The following is an 18477-nucleotide window of genomic DNA, read 5'->3' on the forward strand; positions in this document are numbered from 1 at the left end:
CAGCACCATTACCACCACTATTCCTAGCCCTCCGGGACGAGGCCAGCAGCACCGATGTGTATTGACTGCTATATTAACCTTTAAACAAATGCTGTGCTGGTAGTAGCAGCAAGAGGAAGCTGCTGTCGTGCCAATGTGATACTACGATATAGCGAGTGGAGGTGCGTTCATCAAGCGGTGGTGTGTGTCTTGGACGTGGTGGTGCTGTGGCAGAAACAGCACGAACAGCGGACGGGCGGCTGACAACGAGCCGTACGGAAAAGCCGTAGCAACAGCGGGCTAACAGATCTGTGCGACTGCTGTAACAGCCTAGCAGCAGTGTGGCAGACGTACCGACAGCTAGACACAGACAGTGGTGCGACGAGTCGCTGATTGGTGCTGCTGTACGGGCGCGGGGGCCCTCTGATTTTGTGCGACGAAACACGACGAACAAGGAGTTTGTTTTTTCAGCCGAATCTGTGTGTGCGAGTGCTCTTACATAGTGTTGCGTAGCCCTTTTAGCACTGCTGCGAAAGGTTGTTCCAAGTTCTGTGTGCGCGACGAGGTGTTTTGTCGGTACGTCGGGCCCCGACGATAGACTTACGGTACGCAGAAACGCTACAAAGTAGTCAGTCTTCGTCGTGGTAAAAAATTGTGCCAGTGCTTATATATCTTAGCCAAGCAGGCAATCAAGGAGGGTCTGTCTTAATAGACATATAGCTTATCTGTTACTTATACGTACTTATAGATAAACAGTGGGAAATAAATATATTACAACAGAGTACTAGTGTGCAAGGATGTCTACCCCAGCGAGACGGCGCCTAATGCGTGACTTCAAGCGGTGAGTACCATCGGCACTTAGGTCTGATTAACTTTGAGAACGTACGTATATTTATAAAAACTAAAATGAACGATCGGTGCGTAGGGTAAAAGGAAATGGCTGAACTGGATTGCCCTGTCTAAACGAAGGCTGCCCGTGACCAACCCACTGCAGCATAACTACATAAGCTTATACAGACGCCCGCATAGGCAATCACATGGTTAATGAGGTCCCAAATAGCTGCTGGTCGTGCAGCAGGTCGGACTACGGGCATCATCGTCTTCCAGAGCTGTTAGCAACGAACAGTGCCTGGAGCATCGAGCGAATGCTATGTACCTACGATATGATTAGGACAGAGCCTTTAATAAAATCGTGTTATGATGTGGTGATATCCATGTTTTAGGATGAATAACACAATAGATGCAGTTTGATTTTCGATTCCAGAAGACCATAGGCAGCGGCAGTGCTGGCAGCGTTTAGTGTTTTAGACATGGCCGGTGCTAAAACGTCGCTTATTTTTCCTATATATTTACCAATATTTCTCATTCTTGTGTTAGTCGTTTGCATAGACAGTAAATTGTCACTGGTGAACTATGAGAAAACTGTATATGAGAGGAGCAGGAAGTCAGAGGTAAATCATTTCGCGTGTATAAGGTCGATGCCTGCGTCCCTCTACTGTCGTGTGATCTAGGCCAGGTTCCCGACGACGATTAAGGTTACCCTGCTACTGCTGGTGCTATAGCCTAACGGAAGACAGCCTTTATTTAGGCCCGACGTACACACAGGGGCCTAGGGTAGTTGCTTGTTATTGCTATTAACTACTACTGCTGGCAGCGCTAGCACTGGTGAATGCGTCATCGCTCTCTACCTTGGCAGACCCCACCATCTGGCCAGAAGGCACAAACGGAACGGGCCAATCAGCCAACAACACAACAAGGCCTGGTGCCACTGCCTTTAGTGATGGTGCTGCTGTTAGACAATTGCCATACGAGGCCGCTGAGCTCGGATCTTAGTAATCCGAAGAGGAGGTCAACCTCAGTCTATGCCAGGTGTAAACGGTACAAAGCTCAAATGATATGATATTGATTTAAGAATGATAATAATATAATGTGACTATTTTACGTGTCGTTTAAAAGCGACTGACCCAAAATATCAGCCAGATGCTGCATTGATGATTGAATTAAATGTCAGCTTTGCAGGGATAGTAAACAATTTGATCGTCGTTGAACTGTAATCCCAGCTACTGCGGCGCGGCGGTGGCGGCGGCGGCGGCAGCGGCGGCGGCGGCGGCGGCAGCAGCAGCAGCAGCAGGGAATTTTCTAACCGACACGCTAACAATTGAATGGCTATTGCATCTCGCGCAAAGCTGCTACTGCTGCGAATGATTCTGTCGGTTATGTTGTAATTCATTTACTATCTTCCGTATACTCGAGTATTATAATTATTATAACAACAGGATTGAGAATGAACAGTCCAAACTGTGTATGCCGTGAAAGAGACGGGCCTTTGACGAAGTAACAACGCGCTGTTCGTCCAAATGAGAAGTCTAAGATTTAAAATGCTGCGGGCCACGGCCTTTCAAGTGGCAGCATCGTTGGCAGTAGTTGATATCGAGCTGTGTCAGCGCCAACTTATCTGTTCTCTACTGCAATAGTGAAGTCGATTTAGATCCTAATAGTTTGTTCGCATGTGTGTGTTATTGGTGGGTTTCCAAAAGAAACGACGGCTACACTAGCACAGCTGGTCCTATCGCCATCATCTCGCTGCTTTTGATGCAGCAGCAGCAGTTGGCTTCAAGCGTGTTTTTGCTGCTACTGTTGAGGTTGAGACTGCAGCTGTGATTACTATAACCACCGTTAGCGAAATATTTACTATCAGCAAAAAAACAGCTCATATCATTGCTGTTGCTGCTGCTCTTGTCCGCCCATCGGGCCGCAGACGGAAGGCTTCGGCAAGAACCGAGACGCAGTTACACAAATTCGCGTCGTTTCGTCAAACGCATTCGAATCTTTTGCGCGTGCACAGCGATAACAACAAAGAACTAGCAGCTGCCAGAACACTACCCACTCATACACGCAATCGATTCACATTGATATCTTGGGATTATAATTATGAATCACCAGGTTTTAAACCATATACCCGTATGTGAACTTGAATGGTACTCAATGTTACGTGAGTGGATTGTCTTTTTCTATCCTGAGATGAATTTATTTATATTTAATTAGGCGATTTAATCAGATCAGCTCAGTGTAATCACAATAAAAACACGCATACAAAGAATCGACCAGTTGAAAGCAGTATATGTGCGAACGACTATATTTGGGGTAATATTATTATCGATAACAAGCTTTGGTAGTGTTGTACAAAACGGTTTAAATGACGATATTTCATCATAGATAGCTGTTTCACTATTATAAAGAATCAGTGTTGCATTGGCCCTATATTGGCTATTATCGCAGCAAAATAGCACCTAACAAATGTAGTCAAATCACAGTTCGACCTAGGGTTAGGTCGGTCGGACTGGTGTTAGAAACGAGATAACTGAAGAGCAACTGTGAACCTCAGTCAGCCGTTGCTAGTCCTCTGTTCACCTCAGATGCCTAACAGAGAGTTCTGTGTTGTTATTCCTTTTTTCACTTTGGCTAGCTGTCAAACAGGCATAAGGAAACAGGCATCTCAAGCGCTCAATCGCTTGGCCGCACAGGTTGGTTGGGTCATTGTTATATAATTAATTAACCGACTAGCATCTTATTTCAAACGCGACGTTAAGCGAAAAAAGCGGACTGGATTTATGTGTATGCTTTTTGTATTATGTAGCTTCTATGTATGTATACCGATATATATATATATATCGGTATGAGCATGTGTTTGTATGTACATAGGTGGCCATTAACACGTTTTAATTTTTTTTTTGTCATTCTTTGTTACTGTTTATGAAAGCGTGCATCTTTGTGTTGCTTTTGCTCGCCTCGTCGCAAAAACGATGTGGCTGGTAACCTTTCCATAGTGTATTGCACGGCTGAGTGCGATCCTATCCTCATCGCGTTCGACCAGGCGGTAATAGCAGTAATGGCATTTGCAAGAGGTCACATTTTTTTGTATACCCTTTTCGCATTTTTTAAATTGTACGATGCTACCGCTGCCACCGCCACCGTCTCAACATTTCGATCTCGCATTTGTCTACCTACCTGTCTGCGTGCTTGCTTCCGTGTTTGCTTGTTTTTACGCGCGTTTTTACCAGCGTCTTGTCGTTTGGCTAGTTCGTCTATTGGTCCGTTGCCGTTCTCTCTCTTTACAGCTACCCGCTATATCGAGTTCTGGAACGACACCTAGCGGTTGGCAGTAGCATCGTTGTGGTCGATGTAGAACAGAGATATAATAAGGACATGGATGACATGCGATGTGGTCAGTTTTAGACCGTCAGTCCCTTGATTTTCGGCTTTCGATGCTTTACCTGTGTGGCTTATATAACGCAGTAGGCGTCTGACTACTAGGTTGGCTGTTATATGGTGACAAACCTTTTGTACATTGCACTTCAAAACGCAGGGTGGACTCGTATTTCTATTATTATTTTAGATAATAATGAAGATTTTTGTACTTTTATTATCACGGATTTTTAAAATCAGTGTTTGAATTTTTTTGCAAATACCGGCCATAGCAACTGCGAATTTGATCGTTTATAGTCTAATCGTTCCCGTTTGAAAGAGTATCCTATTTCGGAACAATGCATAGCGACCCCGTAAATCCGACTGCCATTTGTGGCCGTTATCGTTTTGACTGATATGTTAGTTTGCTGAAACAGATACCCTAGATAGAAAACGGCATGCTGGAGTGGAACCACTAGCCGCTCCGTACGTAATTGTAAATCGAAATCTTTAACTAGTTTTTTCTCGCTTGCGATTCTCATTTTTCGGTTCGACAGCGTGTCAGCTTTGCTAATAAGAGCTGTAGTACTAGGAAAAATGCAATATAGGGAAACAGTTTTTTATTTTCTGACCTTCAGTAGAATTTTCCACTTACTAGTGCAAGCGCTCACATATTTTAAATCGAGCTCCTTCCTTTGAAATAGTTAGGGATAAAATATTTTGTCCTTGTCTCGTAGGGCCTGACCGCGAAGTGATCTTTTTTGAGCACATGACCCGCATTATCCAGTTGTACCTCGTTTTAATGTTCACCGGTACCGTGCGGCCTGATTTGCTACGTCGATTGTCCGCCAGCGCTGTTGCCTGTTCGGCTGCCAGTAGTAAATAGGGCTTACTTGTTGGCCGTCCTGTGGACGCTGCTACTATTTCGGGAGCGGACGGCCCGTTAGTCAGTTGAATGGCTGACTGACCGCTGCGGAAATGCATTTGGAGCATACAATTGAAGCTATCTCAACTGGCTGTGTAGGCCAGTTATACCTTGCCAACTTCTTCGAGGCCAATATGCTGCTTCCTGTTACACTCCAGCGTGGAATGACGACTGCCAGTTGGAAATAGCGACTAATGCGAACGTGACAATGTCGTTAACGGCAAAGTAAATCCCGAAATGGTTAAGAGACGCCAACGGCTCAGTTCCTCCCTCTTTCTCTCTCGTTTCTTTTTTGTACGAATGGCTTACTGCTTAATTGCCATATACACTTATCGAACTCTTTTCGTTCCCATGGAACACATCCAAGAAATATTTTTTATTATTTATCCTCAACGGTCATTTCAATATGTTTGACATTCCATAGAACGTGATAGCATCAAATTAACTCTGGAGGGATATCATGAATAAAAGTGAATTTCTAGCGATATTTTCTGCAGTAGAAACTGTTGCACGCTTTGTTAGCCGCTGATCTACAGAGCTAGTCCGATGTCTCAACTGCTATCAGCCTCACGGTGTGTTATAGGCAGATTCCTTACTTCTGTTTTACCGGCGGTAGGGTCTAGTCTCACGGCCGCATCTAGTGGCGTATGATTGCGTGAGGGCACTGTACAATATACGCGATGGTAACGTCCCGAGCTACTCAGTAACCACTCTTCTATCGGATTGTGAATGTCATCTTTATCTGTTGCTTTTTGCTTTAATTTGCTTACAGAAGATTTACTGAACAGCAGAAGTATCTACGGACTGTGTTTGACACGAGGCCAGTCCGCCAAAACAGCGGAAATTAACCAAATATCTCAACTCTTTCTTCATTCGATTTACTGGACGCTAACGATGTGCGATGCGCCACGCTAGCTATTAAAAGCTGTACGATATTTATAAGAAATCTCTTTAATGTCAACCACAGCGCCTCTATATTTGGCGTATTTGAATATGAATCGATTACTACACTAAACTCTACCTAGAAAGCTAGATGAACATGTGTGTTATAATCGAACTACTGTCCTACTGTCATTCCTACTGTCACTTGCCGATACAGATATTAAAATTTTATTTTTATTTAAAAACATTTTTCTAATAATATTATTCGAAAACTGCGGTAACGGTGTGGAAGGAAAGGCGGGAACCTGCTGACAATAACATCACCGTGTATCGGCGAGATTTCGTTCCTCTGCAATTACCGGCAGGGTATCGTTAAACGAGAATAACTTGCACGCTCATGTTTGCTCCTAATGCATTTATGGGTAAGTGTGCCAGACTCATTGTCCAATTTGAACATCGATCCAAGTGGCTATCACGTGCTGATAATAGTAGAGGTTGTAATAAGTAGAATTTCGGTTTACGGCGACTTCGACACGGAACAACGAATAGCTTTTTGCTTGTTACATGCTTATTTATTGGCCTCGGCTGGAATTGATCTATGGCAACTCTACATTGATATCATATTCTGAACTATTTGTAAATTTCGTCATATTTACCTTTGGCTGTTTAGAAAACGGTGTGTTTGTACTCGAATTTCATAATGAAGAATTCTTTGAAGATTTAATGCGGTAGTAATCAATATATTAATATAACAGATATTAATGATGACAGCTCGTATACATTTATGTTTATATCGATTGACTGTTGGATTCAATAATTTTAGTTTGAGCAATAAGGGTGGAAAGAAGGTGTTCATTGAAATCGTGCCCGTTTCTGTTTATCTTGTCATTCTGTTGTCTTCACGACAAACTGTAATCGTCTCCAGCAGAGATGTCGGTCAGCTGCATACATTATATGTATGTATTTATATTTTATCAGAATTCTAGAGATATCAAAAATGTTGACAACATGTGTAGAAAGGGGTTCAGTTTTATATAAGACTAAATTATATATATATATATGTATATATAGTTTCCATCCCAAGAATTTTGAATCCCTCTTTATAAATGTTATGAACATTTTTTCCGGAATTTCGGGATGTGTTGGTGTTTCCGGGATCCTGATAAAGTGTCTCGAGGAGATTCGCAGCATAAGCTCTTTTAAAGTTGATTCAAAACATAGCAAACGTAAGCTAGTTTAGAACTTTTTGTTTAAAAATGTCAATTTCTATGCATACTGTTAGTTCAAAAACTGCAATGTCAAGGTATGCAAAACTCTCTACGGAAATGATCCATGAGTACCACTATAGGAAGTAGCAATCAATTATGTTATCTATTTTTTATATAAGACTATTTTTTCTACTTTATTGATGTTTTGAGCTATTTTGAAGAAAGCTTTCATATGTTAATAGGTGTTGCGGGTTGTGCCAGGTGTGTGAACAGCGTTTCGCTTATATTGTTTCTCTCGAAATGACCTACACAGAGACACACAAACTGCTGTACTGTTTTTCTGCACGCTACGTAACTACGCCGTCTTAACCATAAATGGTGCAGTTTGGATAGGGTGCTATGTCTTTGGTAAGCGTGCAATAGTTGTACTCGAAAATCGCATTCTAAGCCTCGCGCTATGTTGAGCGTGTGTATCGTCGCAAGACATCGGTCGAGCATATCTATTTTTTTTTGCTTTTATTACAGTAACTATTTTAAAAACTGTTTCATTCGATATCTTCCACGAACAAACTTGATGAGGAGCTGCAGTCGACGTGGCTAAGATGATAATATTGTACCTATGACAATAAACAGAGTTACTTTCTAATAATGAGTTGCAGACAGGTTAGTGTTTTTTTTTTAAGTCAAAGGTACTTTGTCGATGTTTTGATATCTACGTGTGATTTGTTACTGTAGCATATGTGTGCGGCATAGAACAGCAATACTGTACAGAAGTAATTAAACGTGCAGTGGAAACGAACAGGCGAAAGCCACGGAGTCCCACAGGAGGGTGCTCGTTTGCGCCGCGTTGCGACAGAGACAGTGCGGCAGTTGCGAGTGTGCGCCGATGCCGGTAGTTACTGCCTTCCGCAAGTAACAGCGAATGCAGCATCTCAGTTTTCTCAAAGACCTATCATTTAGTGTTCGACTGCTGTAAAATTTGATTGTTCACATTTATATGCTAGAATTTTAAGATCGTTCTTGTTAGGAATTGGTTTGTTCGTTGTTGCCTTTGCTGGCTTTGTGTCTGTGCGGCTCAGACTGTGCGCTGATAGCGATAAAACTTGGAGCAAGAGTGGGTGAAAATATGCTTGAAGAAATTGAATGTACAAGGCGATTATATTGGCTCACACCAACTTGTTAGGTTGATAGGTAGCTTTTACAGTTGGCGTTTTCGTTGACATAAATCGACTTGTCCCTGCGATTTAGCTAGTGATAATGACGGCACTAAATGTAATCGAAATATTTACCCATTTGCAGTTAAAAACGGTCTCATGTAGGATTGACATAACCGAAATCATATGTGGTAAACGATCGTGGATTTTTTCGCAAAAATGAAATTCTTATCCTCACGGAGAAAGCTAAATTGTATTAATAGTCTAATGGTTACCCTGCCTACGCCTTCCTATTTTAAGGCCACTATTTCTCGAAATTATTTCATGCTATAATTCGTTCACATGATGTTACATAAAATTGACATAAAAGCAGAATTGATTTGCGAACCGTTAGTTCTGTCTTCGTTATCAGGTCTATTCGAAGCTCCTATGGCTACGCAATTGTTTCTGCGCTGATATTTAAGTGGCAATCGAATGATCTTCTGCTTCGTAGAAATATAAGCGAACATGATCATGAATAAACAATGAAAGACATTCAACTTTTGAGTTAACTCTATCTAGTCATCTCCTTATGGACTGATTAATCAAACAATATCTCTTTTTTTTTTAATGTGATATATTCAAAAAACTTTGTCAGAGTTCATTTTAATTATTGAGCAGGTGTATTCATCTCTAGTTTACTCACTTAACATAAAAGTACACGCAACTAGGAGAGTCGGAAATAATTAGATACAGATGTGTTTATTATTATTATTGTTGTTAAATTATTTTTCGAAAGTGATGTATGTTAACAGAAATCTGCCGGATAGGCTGTCAACGTTGTTGAACTTCTTTAAAATGCTGCTGTTTTTTGTATCCAATCGTTTTGGCTAAAGAATCTTTCATCACTGACCCTGACGTATCGGCGACAATGATGTTTGTGTAAAATTAAAGCAACCATAGAACGATGGGCCAGTATGCATGCTCGTAAACAGCCTTGTGGAAGAACTTCGTGCCGGAACGAATCGAACGTTAGATTAGTTTCGAGTAAGTATGTCGCCATGCTTAGATGCGCCCTCATACTGATCGAATACCGTGCATTTGCCTGAAGCATCAAGTTATTATTATTAGTTGCAAAATAGCACAAAAACACATTGCGATGCGACTCGAACATCTCACAGTAGCGGTACGTTAGTGCTAGGCGCAACGGTGACCCTGAGAAGGTCAAAGATGTTCGAGGTGGTCGAGCATACTGATCCTACTTTTGGTAATCATTTACCGCTGCATAGCTTCAAATGCGAGGCAAGCTTACCATAGTTGTGTTCCAACCGACAGTAACAACGACAGTCCAATTTTTATAGTTCGGTGGCAAGATATGTAAGAAATAAAGGTTTCATATTCGATATATGCCCAGTCTTGCTCAGATTATTTTTGGGCACTCTAATAATAAAATTCCCATAAACATTATTCAAATGTACAGTGAACGATAAGCAGGTAGAATAAACGTGCGCGACGGGTCCGTCTTAGGTAAAACATACTAACGGCTATTTTTCTTGCTGACATTGTCGTGTTCCCACTTGAAAGTTTTCGAACAAAACACACATAGTCAAACTGTCCGCAATCTTTAAAAGAATATTGTTGCCAGTATTCCATTATGTGCCGCCATTCTCTGATGACATAGTTTAGCGTCCAAGACATTTAAACATCCTTAAGACCGTTGTATGTCTTTTAGTCTTAAACCTAATGTCTACGTTTTCGGAATCGCACGAAATGAATATCGCCTCTCATGTAATTGTCCGAGAGAGTCCTACACATTGTCATTGGAACATAGTTTGAGCATTCTGCGGATCACAGCGTATCCGATTTGTTGGTAGTTACCTACGAAACGTTTGGATATTTTTGTGTACTTCTGTTATGAGGGAACGATATGAGAAGTGACGCATATTTTTTTCATAGTAGTTTTATTTGGGTAGGGCTATACCATATTTAGATAAGGGTATTTACTGGAAATAAGATATGCTACTAAGTATTATCTATAAGAAAAAAACTACGGGATTAAAGGTATGGCTTGGTTTCAAATTATTGTTGGGGGCATTCTTGTCACGGTACGACTTGGTAGTCTTGTATTCTTGGTTGACTTGGTAGTCTGAGCTAAATTTGCTGAAATCTGAACTTCTGATTGTGGATTTAACTTACTTTTTGATCTGACTTCTAATATGTTTTTGGGGATATATTTTCATGCACGAGTTGTTTCATGTTACTTGAGTCATTGTATTTACTAATTGTAGATAGTCATCGAATTTATTTGACTTGCATATAGCGGTATATGATTTCTGCGTTTGCATTTGCTGCGTTTTTAGCGTAAGCTTAATTGTATTTTAAGTAATTTAGAAGTGTTTTTTTAGGTTTTAAGGTATTTTGAAGTGTTAAGTTAGGTTGTTTCATTGATACGTCTCTATACCTCATGGTAATCTTGATTAAAGTTAAGAATTTGGTGACATGGAATAAAAGAAGATATTAGTGAGGCACTAATAGCTGTGTCATGCTCGTTTTTCGGATCTCTATTTAGTTCGAGTTCATTCTGATGAGTTCAAATGAAGTTTTATCGAGAAAAACGTCTATGTAAGGGGAAGCGGTGGGCAACCAACGAGAGTTCACTGCAGCTTGAAACAAGGCTTGCGGCTTAGTCACGTTCCGAGCATCTTTTTCGCCAGGTTTATCAAGATGTTATAAGTAATTCCGCTTTTGTAGTGTATGCTAACGTGTTTTCGCAGCATTTCGACGACAGCTCATTCGTTTCTTCAATTTTTTTTTAAAGCGAGCCATAATGAAACTGAAAATTTGAGCTCGTGGGGTAGTAGTTTGTAAACTTTTCGAGGCTACAACGTGTTCACGACGACGATAAATCTGCTAACGCCAAAGCCCATAGCGACAAATCATCGTCTTATGCAGGGCGTATTGCACGTAACTTTTGTGATTGCGAGGTACCAACAACTTGTGTTTATTATGAGTCACTGTCAACGCGAATTGCTAATCATGCGCAGCTAAGCGGAGAGGGTGACGTTATCATATCACAGTATCGTATCGAATTTTTATTTTATTTGCCTGGCTAATATTTAATGTTGTACAGACGGTCGATTAAGTGCCTGTTCGAGGTCAGACTTAATTGAAATAGTTCGTAGATGCATGTCTTGCTTTACGAATAGCTATTCTGAAATGGTTACCGGCGACTACTAATAATAATTATCAAAATAACAACGCTAAGTTGCCGATATACAATGCTCTAAATTAAACTCTTTTATTTTTTTTGTTTGCTGGCCGAAAATATATATATATATATATATATATATATATATATATATATATATATATATATATATATATATATATGTATATATAAACGCTTGAATGCACACGTTATATATTAAACCGAAGTTTTCCTAAATGAATGGACTGGTTCTAAGGGAACCGCTGTAGCAGCTGGCGGTACAAACCTCCTGGCAACTGAGTCCAATGGATGGACTTTTCCTTTTTGACAGCTCCGTTTGGCCTGGGAAGGGATAGGGAGGGGCGTAGGACGATACTGCTAACGTTATTATCCTGTGCTACACACCGTTGAGGCACTGAATAAGTTGAGATGCATAAGCGTCCACACGCAGATAACACTGTACAGCGACTGGACGCTGCTCGTTTGTCGCAGCAATAGTAGTCGTTGACACGTATCACAGTTTTTCTGTTTGTTCCGTTCGTCGTGGGATACTCGTCAGAATTGAGACCCTATCTTCCCACAATTCGACCCAGGGCAACAGGTTCATGATGGTCCCACAGCTCTAACATGGTCATGACGTCGGACGCCACGTTAACGGCGTATGATACTTTTAGCTCGACGACTATTGCGAACGTGATGCTGCGGTTTGGGGAGTCCCAAAACTGATTCTGGTAGCGATGGTGCCTGTTGATGGCGCCAGCATTGAGCTCTAACCATGGAGCGGGATAGTTGCATACATACAAACTAACGGAGGAGAAAAAAGAATATTTGCTGATGTTTCTCTAAATCGTTCTCGGAATCATGTATCGGTTTTGTTTATTACGGTCTGAAGGTCATCGAGTGTCGAAATGTATATGAATCAGCGTAATACACTTTTACGATTATATATTTGTTATACCAGACGAAAAGGATGTCTGTGTCACATATAGAATATGTGTTTAGGTTTACAGTCTTATCTAAGATTTCGAAGCGGATCGCCATTGAATAAACGCAATATTTATTATATATTGGTCGTATTAGAAAACGAAATAGGACGACAGATATTTATAACCATACGATCATTTCGAACCTCTTAACCATGTGTCGGTATAATTCCATGTGTGGTAATCGCATTCTTTGATTTGATTTTGTACCGACATAGTCCACAGCTCCCAATCGCGTTTAGGCATGAAAATGTGTATGATCACTGATATACGAGGTATCTGCTTCACCAGGAAAAGGACACGAGTTCCGATGTGCTTCAACCGGTAGATGCATCAAGTCCTTTGTCCCGCTTTTTTTTTGTGAAATAAATAAGCATTTAGTTTAACGTATGGTACAAGCATTAGATACTGGTTTAGAAGGTTGATCCCCGGCGTGAATGAATTCTGTTTACATCCGATAATCTAGACCACTTCATATACAATTTGTCATTGAGTCATCGTATGGGAGCGTACTGTAAAGTAAACACCGATATCGTGAGGATTTATAAAAGCGAAGAGGAAGGTAGTTTACAGCGTGTTTTTTTTTTTCAATGTCGCTAATGGCTACTCGTTTTTTCCAAATGATAGGGTTTGTGTTGCGGTTACCTGCTTGTTATTTTACATTCTGGCAGCATATTGTAAGCAAAATCGTAATCACATTCTGTCATATCAGAATCCATCTTTTTTCTCTACTGGGCAACATCGTGTCCACTCATCGCGCTTCTTACCGGTCAGTTGCGTCGAGTCAACGATCGTCTAAACTTGTTCTTATCGCCTCAAAAAAGTGGGATGAAAGGTATTACTAAGTGAAAGATAAAATAATACGAGATTCCCGTTGCGCGATGTTGGTAACCTTCAATTTCAAGCTTTCGTTCTTCTCCCTAGCTTTTCGCTTTATCTTCGAACTCGACGTAAGGGAGATCGCCTGTCGTCACCAGTTGTTGTTAATGTCGACGAAACCATTGGTACACACCTGTAACCGATCAGCGCGTGATTAATGCCCATGTTGCGTTGTTCCTTCAAGTACTGTCCTTTGAGTTCTCTCCATTCTGCCGCCAGCGCGGCATTTGTATCAGGCGTGTCCAAGCTACCGCGCCACTGTTTCTGCTATTAGAGGACAGCACGCAGGATGCCATTTTTGCTGTTCTTTTGTTCTTATGCACCCAGAAGAAGAACCTCCGAAATGATAGAAACCTTACAAGTGAGACATCTCCCGATGCTGCAGCTGCCCGGGTCGTGTCGTTACGGTTACAAAAGCAGTCAGCTCAGTTTTGCTTATAGGAGCACGCCAGGATAGTTCTTGTATAAAATAGGGCAAAACTGGTTTTAAACAGCGGCTGTGATGCGGCCAAATGATGTGCGTGCTTGATTGTTGTGTACCTGGCCAGGAGGCTGGACCTCACCCTTCACCATAAACAAAGCGACGCACTTTCTGGTAGAGACTATTTCGGATGGTAGGCTGGAAGCTGTTTCGCTCTTCATACGACACCGAGTCTAAGTGAAACGAGCGTACCCAACGGAAGCGTCATTGCTACAGCCAGAACAGCGATAGTAGCGGCCACCGCGGTGGTGGCAATAGTGCTAGTTAGTTCGAGCGCTCGACTTGTTCCTCGTTTGCAGCTGTATAGCATTAGCAGAGGCTCGCGGTATCAAATCCGCCCTCCCTCATCCCTCCGTTGGATCTGCTCTGAGATCTGCCGTCTTTAGGTATGAGTAGGAAGTGGCATTTGGACGACAAGCCAGGTAATGTTCGAGGATTCAAAGCAGAATTACCGAGACAGAAGACACAAATAGCGTTTGCATTTCTTACAGCAATACTTACGTGTGTAGAACAGATTGAACGTACCAAAGAAGACCATGCTTTCTAGTACTTGCTGGTGGGTCAGTCAAAGATTATGGGTGACGGGAAAGATTATGGCCCTAAGAAAGCGCCTTACGATACGAATAGGCTGTAAAAAACATTTTTTTTTATTAAGAGGAATTTGCTCTTCATTTTGATCAAACGCTAGTATAGATGCGTTGTAGAGAAAAAATTAGCTAAAATCACGTGGTAGGATAGAAACAGAATTCGAACCTAACTACTCGACATGAGTGTCCTAGGCAAAAAATTTAAGGTACTTCCTCTCGTTTCTCTCGATCGATAAATTATTGTTTGATCTATTGTTTTTGAATTGTACGTTATGGTGGCAAACCTGAGTTATAGGAAACGTGCCATAAGACCTAGGTCGACAATAGGAACAAGATTTTAATTCGAAAGCGTTGATCTCTAAACGTTGCCTAATCTTAACTTGGACAACGTTTGAATTGCTCATCTTATATTTTACTCAAAAATATGCTGGAGGTGGCGATGTCCTGCAAATACATAGTATATTGTCTGAACCGAGTTTTAAACAGTCATTTCTTATTTTCTCCACTTAATGAATACTCTTGAGCCAGTTTCACTGGAACTATTTTATATTTTCTTTCCTGTTATTCATCATACAGGCTGCAGGATGATCCGCCTTCAGGTGTGTCGGGCGCGCCGACAGACAACAATATTATGATCTGGCATGCTGTGATCTTCGGACCTCATGATACGCCGTTTGAAGATGGTACCTTCAAGCTAACACTTGAGTTTACTGAGGAATACCCAAACAAACCACCTACGGTGCGATTCGTTTCGAAAATGTTCCATCCCAATGTTTATGCGGATGGGAGCATTTGCCTTGATATTCTACAGAACAGATGGAGTCCAACATACGATGTCTCCGCCATTCTTACATCTATACAGGTAGGAGAGAAGAACAACGTGAAAAAAAACGCCATCCTCTCCTAATATTTAACGCACCAGGGAGGAGGTTCTGATGTTTTCTCGATTTATTATTCGTTAGTTTGCTTGGTAGTATTTATTCTGGATTAATTTATTAATTTCTTGGTCTGGTATGGATGATTATTCTTTGGCCTAATTTCTAACTATTTGATTTATCACGGACGTTTACAAATTGTTGCATTTTACGCCTAACTCTTCGTTTTATGGAACTAGCGAGTACTTTCATTTTAATTAAAATAGGTCTGGCGAATTCACAAAACTTTCGTTCGCAACTTTCGTGCAGTTACCAATGAAAGCCGCTAACCTTTAGCCGACCCTATACAAAAGAAGACTTTGTATGTATTTGAGTGAAAATTGTTGTTAATATTTGGTAGCAACATGCTGTACGTCATAGCCTGTTTTGGAGTAGCTTTTTTTTGTATATAGGGAGCCTATATGAGATGCGAACTCAAATTGACTCTGACCTCACATTCGTTTCATCATCTAACAAAGCCTGGGCCAAATAGAGTTATTTTAAGACAACATCTCCCTATTTGTCTCTGTTTTAGCTATGGTTTAATTAACGCGAAATGCCCGCCAGAAAAACAATTCGCACATGAAGGAATACATTTAGATTAAGATTAACATATCAATAACTTTCACAGAATTTACTAACTAAATTGACATACAAATACAGTGATTTTGTGCTTACGACAAGCTGCTCAAACTATTAGGCAATCTTTATAGAAGTGACAGCAGGTTCAGTTTCTCTACAAGCGGTTTCATTTTAAGAGTTTACTATATTTGAACAAAGTAACCATACATTCATATTTTCATAATCCATTTATCAATACAAATTAAAGTTAGACATTTTTGATTTAAAATTTCTATTGGTAGTGACCGCGTATTATAGATCTCACATTAACGCTGCTTCAGGCGTCAATACATAAGGATCGCGTGCTCTTATGAGAGCCTTTCTTTCTTTCTAATTGTATTGGTCGCCCTGTATTCTATGTTAATGATATTGTCGATCCATTGATCGTCTTGCTTTTTCAGTCTCTTCTGGATGAGCCTAACCCCAACAGCCCAGCGAATTCACTCGCGGCCCAGCTTTATCAGGAGAATCGACGAGAATATGAAAAGCGGGTAGAAGCTATTGTTGAACAGTCATGGCACAACTTTACGGATGAAGAGGATCCGGCGAACGCAAAGAAAGAGCCGCCTACAGCTGCGACCGCACACGGTTCAGGAACTAGCAACTCCTAGGACAACGACGACGTTGGCAGCAAAGGGAAAAATATAATGTGAATTGTCGATTAGAGCGAAAGAGAAAGCGAGCAAGGGACAGACGAGCAAACACACATTATTACTGAAACAAAGCGACAACAGAGATGCAACTATAATTATAACACTAATTAAACGATATGAGTACGCGGAGAACACATAGCAGTACCCATAGCCGAAATAAACAAACAACAAAAGCATGAAAATAATAACCGGCATAATCATTCTGTCATATTATTCACCGCAACAACAACAACAATAGCGACGGCAACAACAACAACGACACCAACAATATAAACATCAACATTAACAACAATGACACTACCGCCAACAACAATCACAATGACATCACCATCACCAACAACGACAACACCAATGACACCAACAACCACAATAACAGGAGCAGCGGTAGCAACAAACAACAACAAACAACAACTGAGGCAACTAGGAACCCGAACATCAACAACAACAGTAGCAGCAGCAACTGGGGCTTGAACAGCAGTCAACGTCTGCAATTGGAGACTCATGCAATTTCTTTGATAGAACAGTTATATAATTAGAACTGGGAAAGCAGAATAGCAAAAGGATCAAAGGGGAAAACGGATCAATTCGGAATCGGGCGCAGTTAGTGCAGCAGCAGGAGGAGTAGCGGCGGTGACCAATAATAGTAATAATAACAATAGTAGTAACAATATGATAAATAGTAAGACAACAACATTAGCAACAAACATTTTATTGACGTTTCCAGTCCCGTTGGAGTGGGTGTTTGAAATGATGCAATGTGTGCGAGCCCCTACACCCTGCCCATGTCTGCGAGTGCCAGAAGTGCTGGGAGATACGGTACCGTTATTGTCATGTCCGCCGATAATTGACATTTACAACATTACTGATGAACGGATGAGCTAGAAGAAAAGGCTCACAGAAGGCGACGGGAAGCACTGAGAATGTACATTTGAAAAATTTAGTGCACCCGCATACTGCTTGACTCGTGTCATTATCTAGGAAAGATTGGTAAACAGCAGGTGCGAAGTTTTGGTCTCTCGCATCTTGTAAGGATGAGGACAACAATTCACTGAAATACTATCTAATTGCAATAGAAAAACATAATGGTAATGAATATTGAATAATCTTTGAATACAAAAAGGAACTTCACGAAATATTAACTACGTCAAGAATAACAACAATAACATTAACCAGCACAGGCACGGCAAGAAGATTTGTTAGAACCTTTTTAATGTTTTTTCGAGTTTAAAATTATCATCAATTAAGAAGATGGAGCGAGCGAGCGAGCGAGAGAGAGAGAAAGCGAGAGAGACAGACAGAGAGAGAGAGAGAGAGAGAGAGAGCGAGAGCGAAAGAGAGAGTTTACGAACCTAAATAGGACCAAGAATAAATGATGATAGCGATAACTTTGTTAAACATAGACAATACTCTTTTTCGTAGTAAATGTATTAATTGTCGTAGTAATTGAGGTAATGCAAAAGGCATTTGTGGGGGAATCATTCGAAGGGTTAACTAGGAGTGTCTATCAGACCGCTGTGAAGGAAGAAGGAATCACACTTCAAGTGACAGATCGTGAAATAACAATATTAAGAATAAAAATAATTATATTATAAGCATATATATGGTTACTGTCGTTAGTTAGTTAATGATCATTCGCACGCTCCTATCAATTTTTGATGTCGCTTCGCTTGGCTTTATTTTCACCGCGGCATATATAAAAAAACTCAGAAAAAATGAACGTAATATTAAATAGTACAGCTCAATAACTGTTGCTGTAACGACTGTATATGGTAATGAAGAAGATAAACGTGAAGGCGTCAGACGAACAGACATAGCAAAGGTCTTCACTTGTTTGATTGA

General features: G+C 40.9%; 1 protein-coding gene across 4 annotated transcripts; it reads left to right on the forward strand.

Moving 5' to 3' along the window:
* Position 1: 1 nt before the first annotated feature.
* Positions 2 to 18237, forward strand: Ubc6 (ubiquitin conjugating enzyme 6). 4 transcript variants are annotated; one of them, XM_086984761.1, is made up of 4 exons: positions 1623 to 1857; positions 15027 to 15312; positions 16387 to 16634; positions 17363 to 18237. In XM_086984761.1, the coding sequence occupies exons 1-3, from the start codon at positions 1649 to 1651 to the stop codon at positions 16594 to 16596; spliced, it is 705 nt and encodes a 234-aa protein (XP_086840887.1). In that variant the 5' UTR covers positions 1623 to 1648; the 3' UTR covers positions 16597 to 16634; positions 17363 to 18237. The 4 variants fall into 4 exon arrangements, with proteins under 4 accessions (XP_022652102.1, XP_086840887.1, XP_086840886.1 ...); XM_022796367.2 differs by lacking the exon at positions 1623 to 1857 and adding an exon at positions 2 to 820 and having other exon boundaries at positions 16387 to 18237; XM_086984760.1 differs by having other exon boundaries at positions 1634 to 1857; positions 16387 to 18237.
* Positions 18238 to 18477: the final 240 nt, after the last annotated feature.

This window comes from Varroa destructor, unplaced genomic scaffold (genome assembly GCF_002443255.2).
Source record: "Varroa destructor unplaced genomic scaffold, Vdes_3.0 BEIS01000003.1, whole genome shotgun sequence".
In the NCBI taxonomy this organism is placed as follows: domain Eukaryota; kingdom Metazoa; phylum Arthropoda; class Arachnida; order Mesostigmata; family Varroidae; genus Varroa; species Varroa destructor.